This window comes from Pelmatolapia mariae, linkage group LG20 (assembly GCF_036321145.2).
Source record: "Pelmatolapia mariae isolate MD_Pm_ZW linkage group LG20, Pm_UMD_F_2, whole genome shotgun sequence".
Taxonomy (NCBI): Eukaryota; Metazoa; Chordata; class Actinopteri; order Cichliformes; family Cichlidae; genus Pelmatolapia; species Pelmatolapia mariae.
The window spans coordinates 15768227-15788313 of NC_086244.1; the positions used below are offsets into that span (position 1 = coordinate 15768227).

Genomic DNA, 20087 nt, shown 5'->3' on the forward strand with positions numbered 1-20087 from the left:
ATCACTTTTTAGAAAGCTGAGTTCAAGTTCATTAGCCACACCTATTACTGCAAGACCTGCTGAGCCAAGAAATCACTTAAACAGAACCTGTCTGACAAAGTGAAGCAGGTTAAAAGATATCAAAAAGTAACATGACAGTTTCATTCTACTATCTAGAAACATCAAAGCCACTCTGGTCAGTCTGGAAAGTGTTACGAAGCTGTTTCTCAGGCTTGGGACTCCATTGAACCATGGTGAGAGCCATCATCTACACATGGAGAAAACCTGGAACAGTGATGAGCCTTCCCTTCTAGGAGCCTACCAACATAATACAAGAGCGCACCAGTGACTCATCCAGGAGGCCACAGGAGAACCCACAACAGCATCGAAAGAACTACTGACCTCACCTGTCTCAGATAAGTTCATGAGTCACCAATAAGACCGGGCAAAAATGGCCTCCATGGGAGAGTTTAAAGAGAAAGCCACTGCACTGCTGCCCAGAAAGAACACAGAGGCTCGTCTCACGTTTGCATCTTGATGATCCCCAAAACTTCTGGGAAAATATTCTGTGGTCTGACGAGACGAAAGCTGAACTGTTTTAAAGCTCTGAGTCCCATTACAGTTGGCATCAAACCAACAGTGTTTCAACAGTCAAACATGATGGTAGTAGTGCTCTGATCTACTTTACTGCTTCAGGTTGACTTCCTGTAGGTGATGTAACCATGAATTTTGCTTCCTACCAGAAAATCAAGAAGCAAAATATCTGACCGCCAGTTCCTGACCTGAAGCTCCAAGAACACTCAGGTTACGCAGCAGGACAATTATCCGAAACACATCAGTCCACCTCTGAATGGCGGAAGAAGGTAAATACAAACAAACAGTATGTACCTGCTGGTCCTGATGTTCATCTTGGGATTTGTTTTTGGCAGCAGCCCTGCAGTGAGTGGTGGTCTGGAGGTTCCACTATCCATTACAACCACATCCATGGTTAAACACAAAGTTTGTTTGGGTAAAATAATTAGTTTTAGCTAACTGATACCACATGAACAACATGCGGCAGTGACATTCCTCACAATTTAAAGTGACTTATATAAAAGTGAATTGAATTTGATTGAAACTTGAAAATAACCCTACAAAAGCAACCCTGACAGCTGATATATGTGATACAGTCTTAGATCAGAACCAAGTTTTTGTTAGTTGCAGTGTTTACATTTTTTAAATTATGATTTGTAGGAGAAATATTTGAAAAATAATATTATAATTATAATACAACACCTCATGTCACATATCCCATATGGAAAAGAAATAGTAAAAACTTATAAAAGACTTGCATAAGATGTGGCCTACTTCATATAGTGAATCATATGAGGCTTATATGATTTACTCATGAAAGTGGCCACTTTCTCATTACTTTCATATATTGTTTTAGTAAGTATCCAAAACATACAAGTTTCATTTATATACTTTTTCAAGGGATCTTATATCTGTTTTCACTCTTGTATGCTTTCCATACAAGTTTCACACAAGACAGATACAAACTTTATAAGATTTATATATATCTTTTCCATATGGGATGCATCCCAGCCTCAGTGAGCACCGAGGCCTTCTCATGCTTGTCTGCTTGATAGATTTGACTGCAGTGACAGAGACTAAAGCTAAAGACACTCCCAGTTTATTTTTATGCCAACATTATCATTTTACTTTTTAAAAACATCTAGCAAGGCCTCCCAGCTTCAGAGTGATTTAGGAAAATTTTCACAACTTAACAAGCAGAGAAGGGATCTAAACTTTTACCTCCAAGATGAGCTGTGGTTTCTATATATGACAGGCTCTCTAACTCTACACATGGCAGACTGAGGCACGACTGAACGTGCAGTAAATCTAGAAGGATGCAGATCATTTGACTTGCCTATGGGGTGTTTAAAAGATGTTGCAGTGACTTCCTGGAGCATCTGCTTGTCACGTAGTGATCAAAACCCTCACCAAAGTCGAGCTGTTACACTAAAAACAGGAAAAATTGTCCGCAGAGTGAAACAGATTTCCCTCAGAGGACAGTTGGCTGTTCAGGTCGAGTTCACTGGAATGCAACGAGGGGGAGAAAAAAAAACTCTGAAACATCTGAAAGCGATCAGCGAACATGACATCATCTGAGCAAACAGGCGTGATGACATCATACAGTGCAGGAGATCGGAGAGGAGACTGCAGGAGACGAGGGGGGAAAAGAGGAGGCTGGAAGGGTTAACTCCTCATATTTGAAATGACGGTGACTGTGAAACATCCAAAACAGAGAGTCCGTTTAATCCGCACATGTTTCAAATACAAAAGCATAACAAGTACATAAAAGCTCCAGGCTTCATTACTGTATGGAACAATGAGTGGAAAGATCTGCGCGGGGGACCTTTCAGCACTAACCATGGTGGCCAAAAGTTTATGGGTTCAAAAGTAACTGGACACGATCCAGTGGGGAAAGAGCTGAGCTCACTGGTGGATTACAGATGACTGAGAGACTTGGACTGAGATGGAGGTGACAGCACAAGTGATGATAATGAGCCTCAAACACACAATACAAACAGTACAGTACAAACGTGTGTTTGTGTAAGCTGCAGCCACCAGGAATGACAAATGAAGGCAGTGTGGAAAAAACTGCTGTTCCTCCAACGTCCACTAGAGGCAGGCTCTAAAAGTGAGTCAGTCCGGTTAAAAAGTCTAATTTCACAGCCAAAATAAACACGCTTACAGAGAAAGGTTTGGCTATCTATAGACAGTTTGATCCTTCCTAACTACATGTGGGGAATTTTTACTTAACATAGTTGTTTGAAAAATTAAAATTAAAATGTGGACTTAGCTGCTAGCTATTTCGCGTGTTCTAATTCCTGGAGATAAAATACTGCCGTTTTGTCAAATCATAAATAAAATGAATTGCTCTCAATTTAAAAATGTTTCAGTTTTTGTTGTGAGGGGTTTTATTTTTACAAAAACCATAATCTTTTCATCTAAACCAGGGGTGTGAAAATCATTTTACATCCTGGGCCACATACAGACCTGTTTCCTCTTCATGTGGCAAACCACTAAAACTGCTGCCTAAAGATTTATGAAAAACACACGCCCAGTTACTTAAAGTACATAAAGCAGTTTAAGAACACGTCAAACACTGCTCAGTTTTTCTACCATATACAAAAAAAATGTTGCTGCAGTAAATCAAAGAAACCTGTTTATGAAGCTCACCCTAAGAACAGACTGTGGGGACTGATTCTCTTCTGGAGCCAACCTCATGTGGACGATACAGGAACTGCAGGTGTTTCTCCAGTGTTTCATTTCTCATCTTGGTCAGAAATCACATGTATTTCCTCGCTGACTTGTTTTTGTTAGTTTTTTCTTTCTGTCATTCCAGGAGGGCTGAGGACATGTAGGAGCACAAAAAGAAGGTTGAACTATTTTTCTCTTTATCCATCAAATCCTTTTGTTATGCACAGTAAGTACAGCCAAGCAATTTGGGATTTCAGTGAGTTTTTTTCCTTTTTTCAACTAACAAGTCATCTGAAAGAGAAAGAGTGCCTGACTACACTGCTGAAGTTAAAGCGATTCATGCCTGCGGCTGTTACTAAAGCATGTACCTCATTTAAACAAAAGAATCTGTACATGCAGAAAGAGTAGAAGTACCTCAGAAATACAGCTAAGTGCAATTGCTGTGTAAATGTATACATTGCACTCCTAATGTGCGACAGCTCTGGTTGAAACAAACTAAAATAAAAATAAAATACATTTAGAGTGTATATGATACATATATTCTGAAATCTCTTAGTAAGTAAAGTACAAAAAAAAGAAGCTTAAGTTTGTTCTCTTGGTCTCATGCAATAGTCTTGATATACTCCCACATTGTCTTGTACCCATAGATTGGTATATGCTTTTCTTTTCGTCTGAATGTAATATAATTCCTTCCCTTCATAAACAGTTGGAAATGTACGTGTCCTGCAGAACTAGTCAAAATGTGCAAAAATATCTCAAAATGTGGAACAAGGAATAAAATGGAACAAAAATGTAGCGCTTTCTCACATGAAGAGGGACACTTAGCCCCCCAAGTGAGAGCTCACCCTCATCACTAATGCTGCACTGCCTCCCTCTAGTGTTCATTACTCATTAAGACAACATCAGCGCAGGAGGTCACATGTTTTTCATGGTGCTTTACTGTCAGTTGGAGCTGTTTCTTTACAACTTTTCAAGTTTCATTGGTTTACAGCATTGAATCAAAGGTTATTTCAGGGTTTTTATGAAAACAAATCAACAGAAGAGACCTCTCAGCAGCTACATGAAAGAAAGATGATTAGTGGAGAGCAAAGCTCTCAGTCATCACCAGTGATGGGAATAACGGCGTTACATGTAACGGCGTTACTAACGGCGTTACTTTTTTCAGTAACGAGTAATCTAACTAATTACTATTCCTATCGTTACAACGCCGTTACAGTTACTAACAAGAAAATGCGGTCCGTTACTATTTTTCAACAAACAGACGGTTGAAGCTGTGTTCAGCTTACCGCATCTTATATCAGTTGCACGGAAGTAGCTGTAAGTAATCTGGACGCTACAGCTTTAAGCAGCTGCGCGCTCCCGCGGACGGTAATCACGATCACTGTCTAGCACAACACCTGGAGCTAAGGGGGCAAAACAATCGCATGAGTGCTGCTGTTTGACTGAGGAAGAATAAAGTAGTCGTGGTAAGCCAATCACATGACCACTTAAAGACAAAGCAACAAGGTGATATATACCGGTTTTTAAATTGTGTTGAGGCCACGTAAAACCAGAGTCATGATAAACAATATATACGCGGCGTTTTTTCCTCAATAGTTTCGCCACGTTAGCGCTAGCAAGCACTCTCTGCTTATGAGCAAAAAACCAAACCAAAACAAAACAGGGGAAGTTTTAGGAGTGACGGCGAGAGAGAGAGAGAGAGAGAAAGCGAGAGCGAGTTTTGAGATGTGAGAGATTTGTGACGTTTAGCGTGTTTGGAGTGTGTAGTTAATGTGTTGTCTTGTGTAGTTAATGTGTAGTGTTGTGGATAGTTTTGTGTTGTGTGTCAGAACAATGAGGCGACTGCTGTTTCCAAGTAGAAATAGGAGTGACACACCTGCTGCTGTCAGACCTGCAGGCATCAGGCTGTGATGTTCTCCTTTATAGTGGACAGAAATTATTTTTTTGGAGTGGCACAAATAATTTGTGTGGCATCTTAACAGCTGATTGTTCTGTAAATAGTTTGAAATGGTTATTTTAAAAAAGGGTAAAAGGGTAAAAAGTTTGCAAAACTTGTGCATAGGATTTTAAAATTGACAATTAATATTTGCATTTGAAGTTATGAAATATGATTCATTAAAGATGTTTGTGGTTGTTACAGTAAAAATATAACTTTTTCTACTCTGATTTTAAGGTTTTTGTCTGATTTTAGATCAATTGTGTTAATACAGTATGTCAAAATGAAAACATGACTGTAAATTCAGACACGTGAGGTTGTGCTGAAAACAATGATACCAAACAAGGCAAAGTAAATAGTTTATAAAGGTAAAATGTAGAGGGAAAATCAAAAGTAGTAAAAAATGGCCAATTACCCCAGAGGGTTAAACATTTTTTTTTAAAGTAACGCAATAGTTACTTTTCAAGTAATTAATTACTTTTAGAATACTGTAACTCAGTTACTAACTCAGTTACTTTTTTGAAGAAGTAACTAGTAACTATAATTGAATTACTTTTTCAAAGTAACTTGCCCAACACTGGTCATCACTAGTGATGGGAGTTTTTATGTGTTTTGGAGTTTTTACGTGTTTTGGAGTTTTTACGTGTTATGGAGTTTTTACGTGCCTCTGAGTTTTTACATGTTTTGGAGTTTTTACGTGCCTCTGAGTTTTTACATGTTTTGGAGTTTTTACGTGCCTCTGAGTTTTTACGTGCTTCGAAATTTGTACGTACTTCGGAATTTGTTCGTGCTTCTGAGTTTTTATGTGTTTTGGAGTTTTTACGTGCTTCTGAGTTTTTATGTGTTTTGGAGTTTGTACATGCTTCGGAGTTTGCACGTGCTTCTGAGTTTTTACGTGTTTTGGAGTTTATACATGCTTCGGAGTTTTTACGTGTTTTGGAGTTTGTACGTGCTTCGGAGTTTGTACGTGTTTTGGAGTTTGTAAATATACTTTTATTTACTCACTCCACATAAAACGTTATAATAAATCATATAATATAAAAACCAACTATTTACATTTCAACTTTTAACTATTTAAATTTTCAGCTTTTTCCTTTTAATCAAAATTAAAGTGAAACAACACAAAACACTGCAAACCACAACACAATTAAATATAAATTAAAATATGCAAAACAAAATGGGCCATATGGGCCTGCATGAATAAACTTTCTGAATCCTTTATCATTCACAACTGAAAATAGCTGTGGATGATTACTATGCCTTTCTAATGTGACAATGTTGTCTCTTGTTGTTGTCACTGGGGACAAAAGTGCCAGAGAGAGAGGGTGAGAGAAAGAAAAAAACCCCACTGCTCCCAATACAGAGCCGGCTCCCCTCGTTCACTTCAAAGAGTCGGCTCTAAGAGCCGTTTCGTTCGCGACCGACACATCACTAGTCATCACTAATGAAGCGCTGACTTCCTCTAGCGTTCACTATGCAAACATCTATGTAGGAGCCATATGAGTTGCTCTTTTTTGAGTAAGTGGGTTGGTTTAAATGGACTCACTGTATTGGTGCACGGGTGTGGGGCGTGTCTCATGGGTGTGTTAGATGATAAATGTGGTTGCACTCACCTGTTGACCGCACCTGATGTTGATGAGCAGAAAGGTAGGGTGAGCATGAGGCAAAACTTTCTGTTGACCGCAGCTTGAGCGCAGCTTGAATGATTTTGATATATTTTGGCTGTAACTTGATGTTTTTTGTATATTTGTGCATTAATTGATGCCATAGGCCAAGTTGTAGTTTGGCATAGTAGTTAGTGCAGTTCTTTGTGAGTTGCAGTTATTTGTTTGTGCAGTCTGTGCATTTGTTTAATAGTTAATCCCATGTGCTGATTTGTATATTGGACAGTTGCATGTGGAATAAAAGGAGCAAATGTTACAGAAGTGTATTTCATGCGTTTATTGTTGCGCGTCATCTGTGTCCTCATGTTTAGCCTGCCACGGCCGTAGGTTGGAGGAGCCGCAACAATCTACACAGCAGGTCACCATCTCCCTTTAGCTTTACTATTTCTCACAAACCAGAACTCTTTGAAGGTAACCAAACACAATCAAACTATCACATAAAACACTTTTCCTTGTTTTATTGGTTGACAGTATTGAATCAAAGGTAATTTTGTGGTTCTTATAAACGCAGATCAACAGAAAGACCTCTTAGCAGCTACATGAAAGTTTCTGTAGTGATGCCAGAGTGACTCAGACACACCAGTAATAAAATAAAAGTGCAACCAGCTTGCGTAGACTTTGGAGTCAGCTCTGCAGAGATTTATTTAGATTTAGATTTAGATCGTCCACATTGAAACGGCCGAAAACGCTTGCGTTCCAGTCCTGCGCATGTGTGAAATGCAAGAAGATTCGGCCTGCCTCATTTCTGTCTGCCGCTTATTTACTTTCTGGCTCGTTGAAACATCGCGGCAAAAGGTTGAGGAAAAGCACCGAGTTTTTTAAATGGACTGACAATGAGGTGGAGTTGTTGCTGCGAGTAACACAAAAGTAAAAAGTTGCAAAACCGAGTGAGAATTTGAAGAAAAGCTATCTGGAGCATGTACAAACTGATATTAATCTTTAATAGGGCTGTCAAAATTGAGAGCAAACAAAACAACTGCTGTATAATGCCCTCCGCTATCTTTGTTTAATTGGTCACATGACTGCATCACATGACATGACTTCGCTGTCCACACTGCGACGCGGAAGCACCGTCTTCAAATGTATACGTTTTCGAGAGCATTATGAAAATACTGTGTTTTCCTTTGGGGAAAACGCCGTCTCAGTGTGGACGGGAGGCCAAAACGGAGAAAAAACGATGCGTTTTCAAACTAAAACACATTAGTGTGGACGTACCCTCAGTCAGAGATGGAGAAAGATGGTGATATTCATGGTAAGTGTAAGTGTTAGGTCTGAGCTTGCAGGCCCCGCTGGTTCAGAGACTTATCACCCGTGAACAAAGCAAGACAAACAGAGTTCAACTGGTTTTTAACTTGCGCGCAAGGGAAGCCTGGTTGGAATCAGGCTCTTGGAGCTGAAAGTTCCTCCACCTGTTCCCAGCCAACTCCAAAGAACCAATATTCCCTGCAGCCTTTATTCAGTGAACACAAGCACCACCCATATGGCCATAAAAGGTTAAAACACTGCGTGTGCGTGTGTGTGTGTGTGTGTGTGACTTCCTGGTTACAACCGTTTTAACAACATCCCTGGTCATAAAAAGGGTCATCTCCCGCCACCCCTATATACGGTTTAACCCCTTTAACGGTCCACCATATACAAGCATAGGTGAGCTCCTAAACGGCAGGGAGTGAACATCCCTTACCAGATAAGGAAACCAGAACCTTTAGATGGAATGTGCCTGCAGTTAAACACTATAGCTATAACCTCCCCCACAATCCTACATGTGGGGGAGGAGAACAGAAGAATATCTAAACATGCAGTTTAAGGCAAGGTGTAAGGAGTGTGAAATCTGTCACAATCAGCTGTTTATCTTGTTGAATTCAGTCTAATAGAAACACAACGAGCAGCAGCACAGCTCAGGTAATCCCACTCGGTAACTCTGTACATAAAATCTATTGGAGCTTATGATGTAGATTATTTTGGCTCTTTTTTGAGTCTTTGAGTCGATACACCTACTGAATCTCATTTTACCCCTGAATGTGATCACTTCTCTTTTAGGTGTGAGGGAAAGTTACCATTTAAAAAAAAAATCATTTGCTTGAGTTTACTACATGTATTAGAATAAGTTGAAATAAAGTTAGCATTTCCTTTTATTAATGTTTTTATTGTTATACAGCATTAATATGTCTTTGTTGTTATACAGTATTAAAATGACACAAGGTTCAGTAAACTTGACAACAACAAAACAAAATAAAAAAACCCTTCAACTGGTAGAAATGTTCTCCGAAGCTACGTTTTACTTCTGATTTTGCACATAAACAAGTTGAATTGTTAATATGAACCTTTTACTGCTTGGCAACATATATGTGCTGCTTTGGCCTTCAAAGAGGTACACATGCTTACCATGAAGTCCACTAATTAACCCTAGGGAGAACTTTCCTGTAGGAGTTTTACTGTTCTGCTGTTTCTGAGAACATTCGTTTCTTCTGCACTGACAAAGTGGTGACGCATCCACATGTGCCTGGCATGCAGTATCTTTCTATAGATCCCAGAGCTGTGTTGGTTGGAACAGTGTTTCAGCTGTATCTTTTGCGTTCTTAAAATATGTGGTAAAGGTGGCTCACAATTACCCGAAAGCATGAAGCCAAACAGATTACTCACTATTAGAAAGCTTGTTTATGACCATAATTATCACTTCTATAGAGATTCATACATGCATGATATATAGTGATCATACCCAGCATCCACCAGGTTAGGGCTGGGCAGTGAGTCTGAGACTTTATTGAAAGGAAACATCTTTTACACTTAAAATTATGCCTGTTTAGCATGTGACTAAAGCAAAACTCAACCCTAACCCTAGTTGGCTCAATGATGAACTGGTGGCTTATGGATGAACTATGCAGCAGTTAACGATGCCTGAAGTACTCACATAAGTTTTAAATGTGTTCACACATGCAGCAGCTACTTGAACATCTTCTGTGGCAACAAAATGTACGTGGATGAATATGAAAGAGGACTGTCTGGTACGTCCTCAGGATGAGTTGCGGTAGAGGTCTCTTCAGGGCTCTGAGGCTGGTATTCATGAAAGCTATCAATTATACGTATGCCCTGCTGGATATGAAGATGTGATTGTGACTGCTGGTCCTCACCCTGCACTGTCAGGTTATATGAAGGGTTAGGAAATACATCATTTCCTGGAAAAGATGGCAAGCCTGGCTGAGATGTGAGGCCTGTAGTGGGTAAAGTAAGGCATGGCTGGAGTTTCTTCAGAGGCTTATTGTAGTAACCTTTGGGAGTCTGAGAGAAGGTAAAAGAAGGCATATAGTCCTGGCCAACAACAGGCTGTGGTGCACTAAAATAATCATGCAGCTCCGGAACATCCCAGACCTCTCTGTAGCGACTCTGATCAAAGGGAAGATAACGAAGGGTATGTTCATCCTGAAAAACAGAGAAAATGACCTCACATTCACAGGAAAGACATCTGGATCCATATCGATTATGATAGTGAAACCAATAAATAATTGATTAGTACAATAGAAGGATGTGTAGATGTAGCATTAGTCAGCCAAACACTCCTTGAATGGCTCCAGAAGTGAGTCAGTACAAAGCATTTTAATTTGCTTGTTTATCACAAAAACAAATGAATTTCGTGGTATTAAAAGGGGAAAAAAAGACATTTTACTGATGCAAACATTTTAACTTGAGTTAAAGTCGTGTTTGGCACCAGAAATGAATTGGTTAGGTATTGTTAAGATGCCCCGTCAAAGTTATCCTTTAATGTGACAACTTACTGTTAGCCACTCAGTCAGCACTGGCTTCGGGATTGGAGGACAGACTTTGTGCTTGATGCTGTTGGGTTAAAAAATGAATATAAATAAATGGGGGGAAAAATGAGAGTGAGAAAAAAGAGAGAGATTACATTGAAAATAAATGTGCATTGCTTACCATGCCCAGTGTCTGTAGCAGATGATTATGCTGACAGACAGAATAAGAAAAACTGCTCCCAGGGATATCAAGATCAGCATTATCAAGTTATCAGCTGGTGAAAACAATGAATCACATCAAGTAAATCAAAGAAAATGACAAATGTTGACAGTCTTACTAAAGAAAATAGTCTATATGGGAAAAATAATTAACCCACCTGGGGGATTCAAGATGACACTGATGGATGTATTACCACAAAGTCCAAATGCTGTTGATGCTGTCACCGTGAAGGTGTACGTACTGATGTTCAGGTTCTTTGCAGTGAGGCTGGTGGCTTCAGGATCATCTAAATCAACACAGAGTGACCGCCATTATTACAACATAAATACATCTTTACGATCATCGGGCAACACTGGAGACTAACTTTATTTATCTCAGTCACAAGCTAATCTTTGTGTGCGGAGAAACAAAACCAGGACTTTGTTATCATTAGAGAGACTCAATAGTGTGATTAAGTGTGTCAATCAATTCCAATCAATTTGTAAACGACACGTCGGCAACATGTTCAGGTTACTGTAAAGGGTGCAAAAAAAATGGTGTCTAAGAATTTGGATATTTTTGGGGTGATTTGTGTGAAGAATTTTCTGGTCTGCAATCAATTCAAAAATAATTTTTTAATGAATTTTTGCATTTGCAATCATGTTTAGCCTAAATCTACAGGCTGAGACCACCAAAAAGGAGGCTTGTTTTGTTTTCTTTTTAGACTACCACAAGGGGGCATTATGTCCATTTGTTAAACCTTGTGTTATTAGCTATTTCCTGATGCAAATACTGGAAGAGGAAGGTCATCATATGCCAGGAGGTAAACACTAACAATGAATTAAACTTCAGCTAACAGAGCAACTATGAAAAAGTGCTGATCCTATGCTTAATGTTCACACTGAAATCTTAGCTGGCCTGAGTGAGTATGCCTTCATACTGTACCTGTGCTCACATTAAAAACGTTCCCGCTCTTGTCCTGGTAGTAGAGAATATATCCATGGATGGAAGCAGTCTGCTTTTCCAGAGGTATGGGCTCCCAGGATACCTCAACAGCCGAGTCTTCCTGTTTGTATTTGAGTTTAAAGAGCTCGCCTTCTATTTCTGGAAAGATGTGACATGCATAAAATAAACTGCTGATTGAACCATCACATTTTGTGAGAAATCACTGAATCAGTCTTACTGGTCTCTCTGATGTAGCCCTCTCTTCTCTGTAGTAGCACCGGAGCTCCCTCAGTGCAGGCGTATATGGACAGCAGGTATCTCCGACCATCTTCAAAGTTCTCTGGAATAACAAAAGGAGCTGTGCTGAAACAGATGCAAATGTGATCTGCAACAGTTTTGTAGGCAAAGATGAGGACGTACTTGAAAAAATTGTGGTATTAGTTCTGTTGGGAGACACTTTCTTCCACTCGAAGTAGCATTTACCGAAGACTGGACACCAGTCCACTATGTAGCCACAGCTGGTGTTAGGACTAACAGGCCAGGACAGGAAGAAGCTACCATTGCTGCCATTGATCCAGGAGGTCTTCACCTCGGATTTATCTGAAAAATGAGACTCGTTAAAAAACAGTTTTGCCCATGACTCTACATGAAAAATGAACATAGCAACTTTGAGATCATCCATTGTTTTTATGACCTGACTGAAGCAGAGTGTCCCACTCCAAGGACTCTTAGACTCTCAAACAAGGAGGTGCCCCCTTATGGGCATTAGAAAAAATGCAGTGCAGTTTTAGGGGATTTGGCTTCCCTTTTAAGATGAGGCCACAATTTCTATACTCTTCATGAATCACTATTTGTAAACTTATAATATATTACATTATTTGAGCAGGGAAATTAATTTGTCAAATTCTGCATTTGTTTGGAAAACCCTTTGCTTACAGGCAAATGCACTTTTAAGGCATTTGGCTTCCCTTCGCACACCAATAAAATGTGTCCAAATGTATATACTCTTCATGACTTGGATATATAGAGTATAAACACAAAAATTACATATTTGTATACTTATAATAGCTATAATCTCAATCATGTGATCATGAAAACTGCTATTCCATTTCTGCATTTGTTTGGAAAACCCTTTGCTTACAGGCATCTGCACAGATTAGATAAAATCAAACCTCTTCCCCAAATGGAAATCAAAGTGAGCTTATCTGTAATGTGTGGTGCTCTGTTAGCTTCATACCTAGATTACTATGGCGTTATTTTTGTGCCACTATTCTGAGCGCACGTAAAAGAAATTTGCAGGTGCAAGTGTTGCATTTTGAGGAGAAATTTATTTTGAGCGAAGAAAAGCTAAATTTGAGTGAACAAAATTCATTGCTGTGTGCAAAAAATGTATTTCAGTGTTTGCTATTATCCATACACACACACAATAGCAGCCCCTCTCGCTCAGTTTTTGCATTTGCGCTTGCTCGCAATGTGTTGCTTGCGCTCTCAACATTTCTGCCTGTGCGCGCTCAACTCTTTCTGTACACCGTTATATTTGTGCCACAATCCAGCCAATCACAGACTTGGATGCAAAAAAAGCTGATTGGCTGTTTTGGTTTCCAATCAGCTCAAAATGACAAAATGCAATATCCCAGAATCCATTTCGTCCAAAACTCAAACGAGGCAATGGCGGAGGAACACAGAGAGGCGGAGTTTGAAATATTACTCTTTCTGGGTCACAAAATAAACTTTTAAGATATTTTCATGCGAGAATGGTGCTGTGTAAACTTCAAATATCTGCTCGATTTATCAAGACATCACATATTTGCATAAGTGCTCTAACATTTTTGGAGATGCCTGTTACCCACCAGCTGACCGGGTGCTCTTTAGGGTTAAACATAATATATAATATAAAGGCTGAACTGACAAAAAATCGGCCGACTGCACCACCAGGTATTATAGGAAAAGCCATAAAGCCTTTGAACTAAAACAAACGCTGTTGTGACAGTGATGTACACTGTCTTGTTGGTATATATGTATGATTTGTATCACCTTCATGTTTCGCTCTCACCACATCTCCAAACCGATATCATGACCAGCAGCTTTTACAGCTGTGGCTCCAGCAAACATCAGCTGATAGTAGAAATTAATTTTAAATAAATTCTAACAGATTATCAAGCTTAAACGTGCTGCTGTTGTTTAGCGCAACTTCTGCTGGTTTCCTCTTTCTGGCGCAAAGTGGGCGATAAACAAACAAGAGAGACGATCAGCTGATCATTGATCAGTTTCATGATTGAAGTAGCAACAGGAGAGGGAGGGGGCGAGAAGAAGAGGCAGTTGTGCAGCAAAAACACAGAATAACTCCGGCTTTTGTCTTTTTTTCATTATAGCTGAAGTACGGGACGAATCGTGTTCCTTTTCACCTCAATACGGATGTATTGTAATTGGTCCAACCCAGAGTTGATCATGACCAATTGGCTAATCCACCACCTTTCATTGTTTATACCGTTACAAAAACAAACAAACAAACATAAAAATGAAAAATCACCATCGGCCCACCGGGCAAATGCCCGGTATGCCCTATGGCCAGTCCAGCTATGCGGTCAGCTGGTGGATAACAGGCATCTCCGAAAATGTTAGAGCACTTATGCAAATATGTGATGTCTTGATAAATCGAGCAGATATTTGAAGTTTACACAGCACCATTCTCGCATGAAAATATCTTAAGTTTATTTTGTGACCCAGAAAGAGTAATATTTCAAACTCCGCCACTCCGTGTTCCTCCGCCACTGCCTCGTTTGAGTTTTGGACGAAATGGATTCTGGGATACTGCATTTCGTCATTTTGAGCTGATTGGAGACCAAAACAGCCAATCAGCTTTTTTTGCATCCAAGTACAGAAAGAGTTGAACGCGCATGGGCAGAAATGTTGAGAGCGCAAGCAACACATTGCAAGCAAGCGCAAATGCAAAAACTGAGCGAGAGGGGCTGCTATTGTGTGTGTGTGTGTGTGTGTGTGTGTGTGTGTGTGTGTGTGTGTGTGTGTGTGTGTGTGTGTGTATGGATAATAGCAAACACTGAAATACATTTTTTGCACGCAGCAATGAATTTTGTTCACTCAAATTTAGCTTTTCTTCTTAATTTCTTAATTTCTTCTCAAAATGCAACACTTGCACCTGCAATGTTTGTTTTTTTTTACGTGCGCTCAAATTTTTTTTACGTGCGTTCAGAATAGTGGCACAAAAATAACACCATAGGATTACGGTGGGGGATGATGATGGTCGATGGGGATGAGCTGCCGTTTATGTTTCTAGCCGTGACAGTGACCATGTACTCCTCACTGGGGTCCAGCGTGAGTGTAAGACTGTGATTGCTTCTGGACACATTGGTTTGGTTTGGTTGATTTTTCTCTTTGGTCTTTGCCCAGGCCACTTTGTAGTCAAAGATTTCTCCATGGCTCTGATTGGCCAATGGCACCTGTGGAGAAGTAACATCAAGACCTGAAATGGTAACAGTGTCCTCTGAAACATCACTTTCTAACTGTATAAGTTGTTGCACTGATATTTTTTTAAATAGTTTTATTAAAGATATTTTTTTCCACATAAGTTTATTAATATTTAATATTGCTTTACAGACTAGCTGTAAGTAAAAGTGTATTTTTTAATTCCACTGGTGACCACTTGAAACTGAGTCAGTTTCCAGACTTAGTGACTTTAAAAAAACACTTTGTAAAAGCCAACTTGGACTCACCTTCCAGGAGATTACAGTCTGGTCTTCCTTCACCTTCATCCACACGTCAAGAGCATCTGGAACTGTGGTGCAACCAGACAAACAACATCTGTTACATTCACACATTTTTAAAGTCTTTTTCTCTTAAAAAAATACTTACCATCACCCTTCGTGCAGATATTGACACTTTTGCTCCAGTCACCCCATTTCCAGAAATGCTGTGCTGTTCCACATTGGACCCTCACGTCATAGTCCCAGTGTGGTATCAAGTCCTTGATAACTGCAGCTGTGAGGCCAACTCCAAAGTTTTCAGTCTGGAAAACCTGCAAGGACAAGAATTATGTTTGCGGACTTCAGTGAAGACTTTTACTTTGAAAAGCTAATATGTAAACTTTCTTTTTTAAACTACTCACTGTGGTATTCGAGTCTCCATCGCTGACATGTACTTGGCATGTGAGGTTGAGATTACTGTACTTCTTCACAGTCCAGCTCCATTTCAGACTGATGTTTCTGGGGTTCACAGTTGAAGCTGCCACTTTGTCTGGCGCGACCATGTGCACTAAAACAAGAGATCACAACAATCAGCTGATCTTAAGCATTAAAAATAGTCATTTTTCCGTCATTTTTTCCAAAGTTTTACCTCTTTTGGTCAGGTCTGCCCTGTCATGGAGCTCGAGCTTTCCCAGAGGATTAGTGACTGTTAAGGTCCAGTTCCTCTCAACTGCATCCACCTCTACTTTTTGGAAGCATTTACCCAAATGTCCATTGATGCATGGGCTAAAATGTAAAAATATACATTGCTTAAATATTAACAACAACACAGAGCCACAAACATACAAAACAATATAAAATCAGGAATGGGGGAAAACAGTTTTTCACAAGTCTACTTAGCTGAAAGCAGTGCTGTTGTAGACCATTGCTATCAAGGTTAGCCAAAGTGCCAAAAATTGCACTTTGGCAATTTTTAACACATCAAGTTAAAGCTACTGTCAGCTATTCCCTTTTCACAAGGGGTTACCAGAGCAGGTACCCCTGTGTTTTGATTTGGAAGACTTTTATACTGGATGCCTTTCATACTGCAACTGAAGAGGAAATTTGTATCTCTTGCTGAAATCAAACCAGTGGCCTTTAGGCCAGTTTTTTAAAATAGTGTAAAGTTTTCAAAAATGACCTGTGGAACTGAATCTTTGGCTTGTCTTTATTTGTTGATGCATAAATGCATTATTGCTGTTTCAATTTATTATTTTTTTTAAATTACAACTCACATTAAAAATTATTTTATCCAGAGAAGAAAATAAAAGCCTTTTGGGTGCATCTGACCATCATGTTGACAAAGGCTGATGTCAAACCATCTCCAAAATAAGTCAAATTATCTGTTTTATTATTGATTCATCTTTAATCTAAACACCAACTGCATACTGTAAGTTTGGGGACTCTGCTACAAAAACATAAAACATTTTAATAGATGAAATTAAATATTACAGTCATGTAATGACTTTTGGTGCTTAACTGCGTAACAGGCTTGTTAGATAATTTGAAACAAATTATAGAAATTAAACAAAGTCAAAAATGAAAAATGAAAAACCACTAAAGGCAGGTAGGTATCATTCAGATCTACAGATAAGATTAACACAAAAGAGGTTGGCACCTCGAGATTTATCATTTTTACTGTTTCTACTCTTCTGTATGTATGTTACTAACAAGCTGCAAAAAATGTTTCAGGAGCAAGATTATAGCTGTGTGCAGTTCTTAAATTATTAATTTTTATTTTAAAGAATCCTGATAGGTGTTTGATTTTCTTTGTGAATATTAATCACAGTGAGAATAAGGAAGAAATGCTTTAAAACACACACACACACACACACACACTGTGAAGTCTGGTCAGTTTTAGAAAGACCATCCTCCCATGCTCGGAAGTCTGGACTCTGTAGTGAACTTTCCAAGTATTAACTACGGGTACTTGATGTCGAGGAATGCCAGGGAGGTTTTTTTTTATTTTTTATATTTTATATTTATATTTTAATGTTTTCTTTTTTTTTTTTCTTTTTTTTTTGTCTGTCCCATTTGGTTCTTTAGCCGTCAGAATTGTTGTCTGAAGACCAACAAGGATACCAAATGGATTTATTTTGCCAAATGGATCATCATGGCATTGCCGTATTGGTCCATTTGATCAACTTTTGTTGTTATTATTTATTTTATTTTCAGTAGTTACAGATGAGACAGACATGATTGCGGGATAGGAAAGGGAGAAAGAAAGAGAGGAAGGAAAAGAAAAACAGAAGGGAAAAGGGACAGTGAGAAAGGGCACTTACAAAGAGAAAGAGAAAAAAAAAAATCTCCTGGATCACCTGTTGAGAGAAAAAGAAGAGAAAACAAGCAAAAAAAAAACAAAGCAACATACTAAACACAACACCATCATGTTAATCTAGCTAAGTGTAAACAGCAATAAATACTAAATATTGAATGTTGTTGTGCAGCACAGACAGCGCACAATGTGCTTTGAAGTAGCAGCTAAGAAAGGTGTAGTTTATGTCTACGAACAGTGAACACCCGTGTGTGCACACCCGTGTGGATCAGCGCGCTTGTATACAGAAGGTTTCCCCATGTAACGGTCTGCTAGAGGGTGTGGAGGGCCATAGCCCCGTCCCCCAGGGCATGAAGCAGGCATGGAGGAGATCCAGGCTCCAGACATCCAGGGACCCCAGAGTGCGAGAGCCCAAGGAGTACCACCGGAGGGGCATCCGTGCCACCCTCCTGGGAAGGGCTGAGGAGATCCCCAGACGAGGGGTCACCCAGTAGCCACGGAGCAGAAGCCAGAGGGGGCTGCACTGGCGCGCCCGCCAGCTCTGCCGGCAGCCAGCTGTGCCAGAGTGAACCGAGCTGCAGGCCCCGAGGCCGGAGGTTCGAGGGCCCCCTTTGCCCCGGAAGAGGCCTGACCGAGCGACAGGCACCAGGCCCCGCCAAGTAGCCACCGGGAGTGAGCTGGTGTATACCTGAGCGCCCAGCCCCGGACACCAAGAACCACCAATGCACCGATTTTAATGTTTTCAAGGTTTAAATTTAGCAGTGAGCCATGATCTTCCGACCTCTGCTACATTTGAACAGGGGTTCCTAATAAAGTGCCGAGTGAATCAGTGAATCCTTTGAAGTTGTCGGATTACATTTTATTTACTTGTTTATAAGTAAACAAGTAAATTGTTTCCATAGTGAACCCTGTGGTTGTATTATACCTTCCATGAAGCTGGTATTTTCTTCTGACTATGGCAAGTTCCTCCATTTTCCTTCCTACACTCCAAAAACAATCGACAGATTCCAGATCCCGGGTTTCACACTGAAGATCACTGTCACCAGGGGGGTCTAAATTTATGGCAAATACCAAGAAAAAACCATAAGAACCAGCAATCTGTATTTAGAAGATAAATTTGAAAAAACAAAACCATCATCTCAACCTGCTGCTTCATACTTACAGCCAGCGTGAAAACTGGCTCCACTGATTTCTCCTTTGGTTGTTTCACATATTACATCACTCCAGTTTTCTGATTGTTGTTCCAGGTGAACAGTCAGGGCATGCACATGTTCACTGATCTTTTTTTCCGTGCCTTTATACCCATTTACATACATTCTCCTGAAACTTTTTCCTTCTGGCACAATGCAGCAGAATGTGGCTCTGCTGCCTACTTCAAGTATTTTATCCTTTGGGAAAACTGATATTTCTGCTGGGCTTTGCATCCCTGCCAAACAACAACAATGAGGCATAATAAGCACAACTGTAAAATGTGTAAGAATTATGAAAATCTAAATGATCTGAATTCAATATTAACCAGGTAGTGTCTTTTGCTTCCATGTGCTTGATTGGTTGTTGTATTGGGACCTGAGCCGGACTGAATGGTGAGCACACTGCGATGGTAAATGGGAAGTCCATTTCCAGGAATGAGTAGATCCTATCTGTGCAGGTGCCACAACAAGTTCATCCTACAACATTATCATAAACACATTAGAGCAACAGTTCTTTGTTTGGAGGCTGCAGAAGTGAGGATTATAGTTACCCATAATAATCTCTTACGTTGTGTACAGGTTTGTCTGCTATGAGAAGCTGCAGCTCGTACATGAGCCCATCTCGTATCACAGAGCAAGAAGGGTCATCTTCCCACTTTAACAGGAGTGTCTGATCGTTCTGGGCAAGAGTTACATTCTGAGGTCCACAATGCAACACACCTAAAGGAGAAATTCCATGGTTAAAGTGGAACACTGAACAAGTCTTAAGCTTAAAAACATCATTGTTGGGTATTTGAACAGCAGTCAGTAAGGACACAGGATAGTGGTGCCAATAGCGTTACACTTTTCTCAGTACTGATGCTCTGTTAAAGCCTCTGGTTTCTAGTAATGTCACCTTTAGTGCTGTTACCTTTATCAGTGGCAATCCACTTCTTGGATCTGATACTATTAGTCATTTCCAAATCAAAACACTCCTTAAACTCATAAAATAAAATAAACACTGAGCCACCACTGCGAGTTAAAAACCAGTGTGGCTTTTCTCCTGGGTGTTACAATAAAGTTTAACACCCTTAAAAAATTACTGTACTGTATACAGTCCTTGTATTCCCTGAAACAATATTTGCTCTTCTGTGAACCTGTATAGAACTGGATCTAATATTTGAATCTGCA

The 20087-nt window shown here is 39.8% G+C and overlaps 1 protein-coding gene across 1 annotated transcript; it reads right to left on the bottom strand.

Moving 5' to 3' along the window:
• Nucleotides 1-9765: 9765 nt before the first annotated feature.
• LOC134619204 (leukemia inhibitory factor receptor-like) lies at nucleotides 9766-19873 on the bottom strand. The gene is made up of 15 exons (XM_065469659.1): nucleotides 19828-19873; nucleotides 19486-19637; nucleotides 19244-19394; nucleotides 18890-19153; nucleotides 18653-18779; nucleotides 16063-16199; nucleotides 15836-15981; nucleotides 15583-15745; nucleotides 15444-15505; nucleotides 14957-15170; nucleotides 12196-12312; nucleotides 11951-12052; nucleotides 11713-11871; nucleotides 11013-11074; nucleotides 9766-10242 (listed from the first exon to the last, which is right to left on the bottom strand). Exons 1-15 carry the CDS (start codon nucleotides 19871-19873, stop codon nucleotides 9766-9768), a joined length of 2379 nt encoding a protein of 792 aa, XP_065325731.1.
• Between the last annotated feature and the right edge of the window lie 214 nt (nucleotides 19874-20087).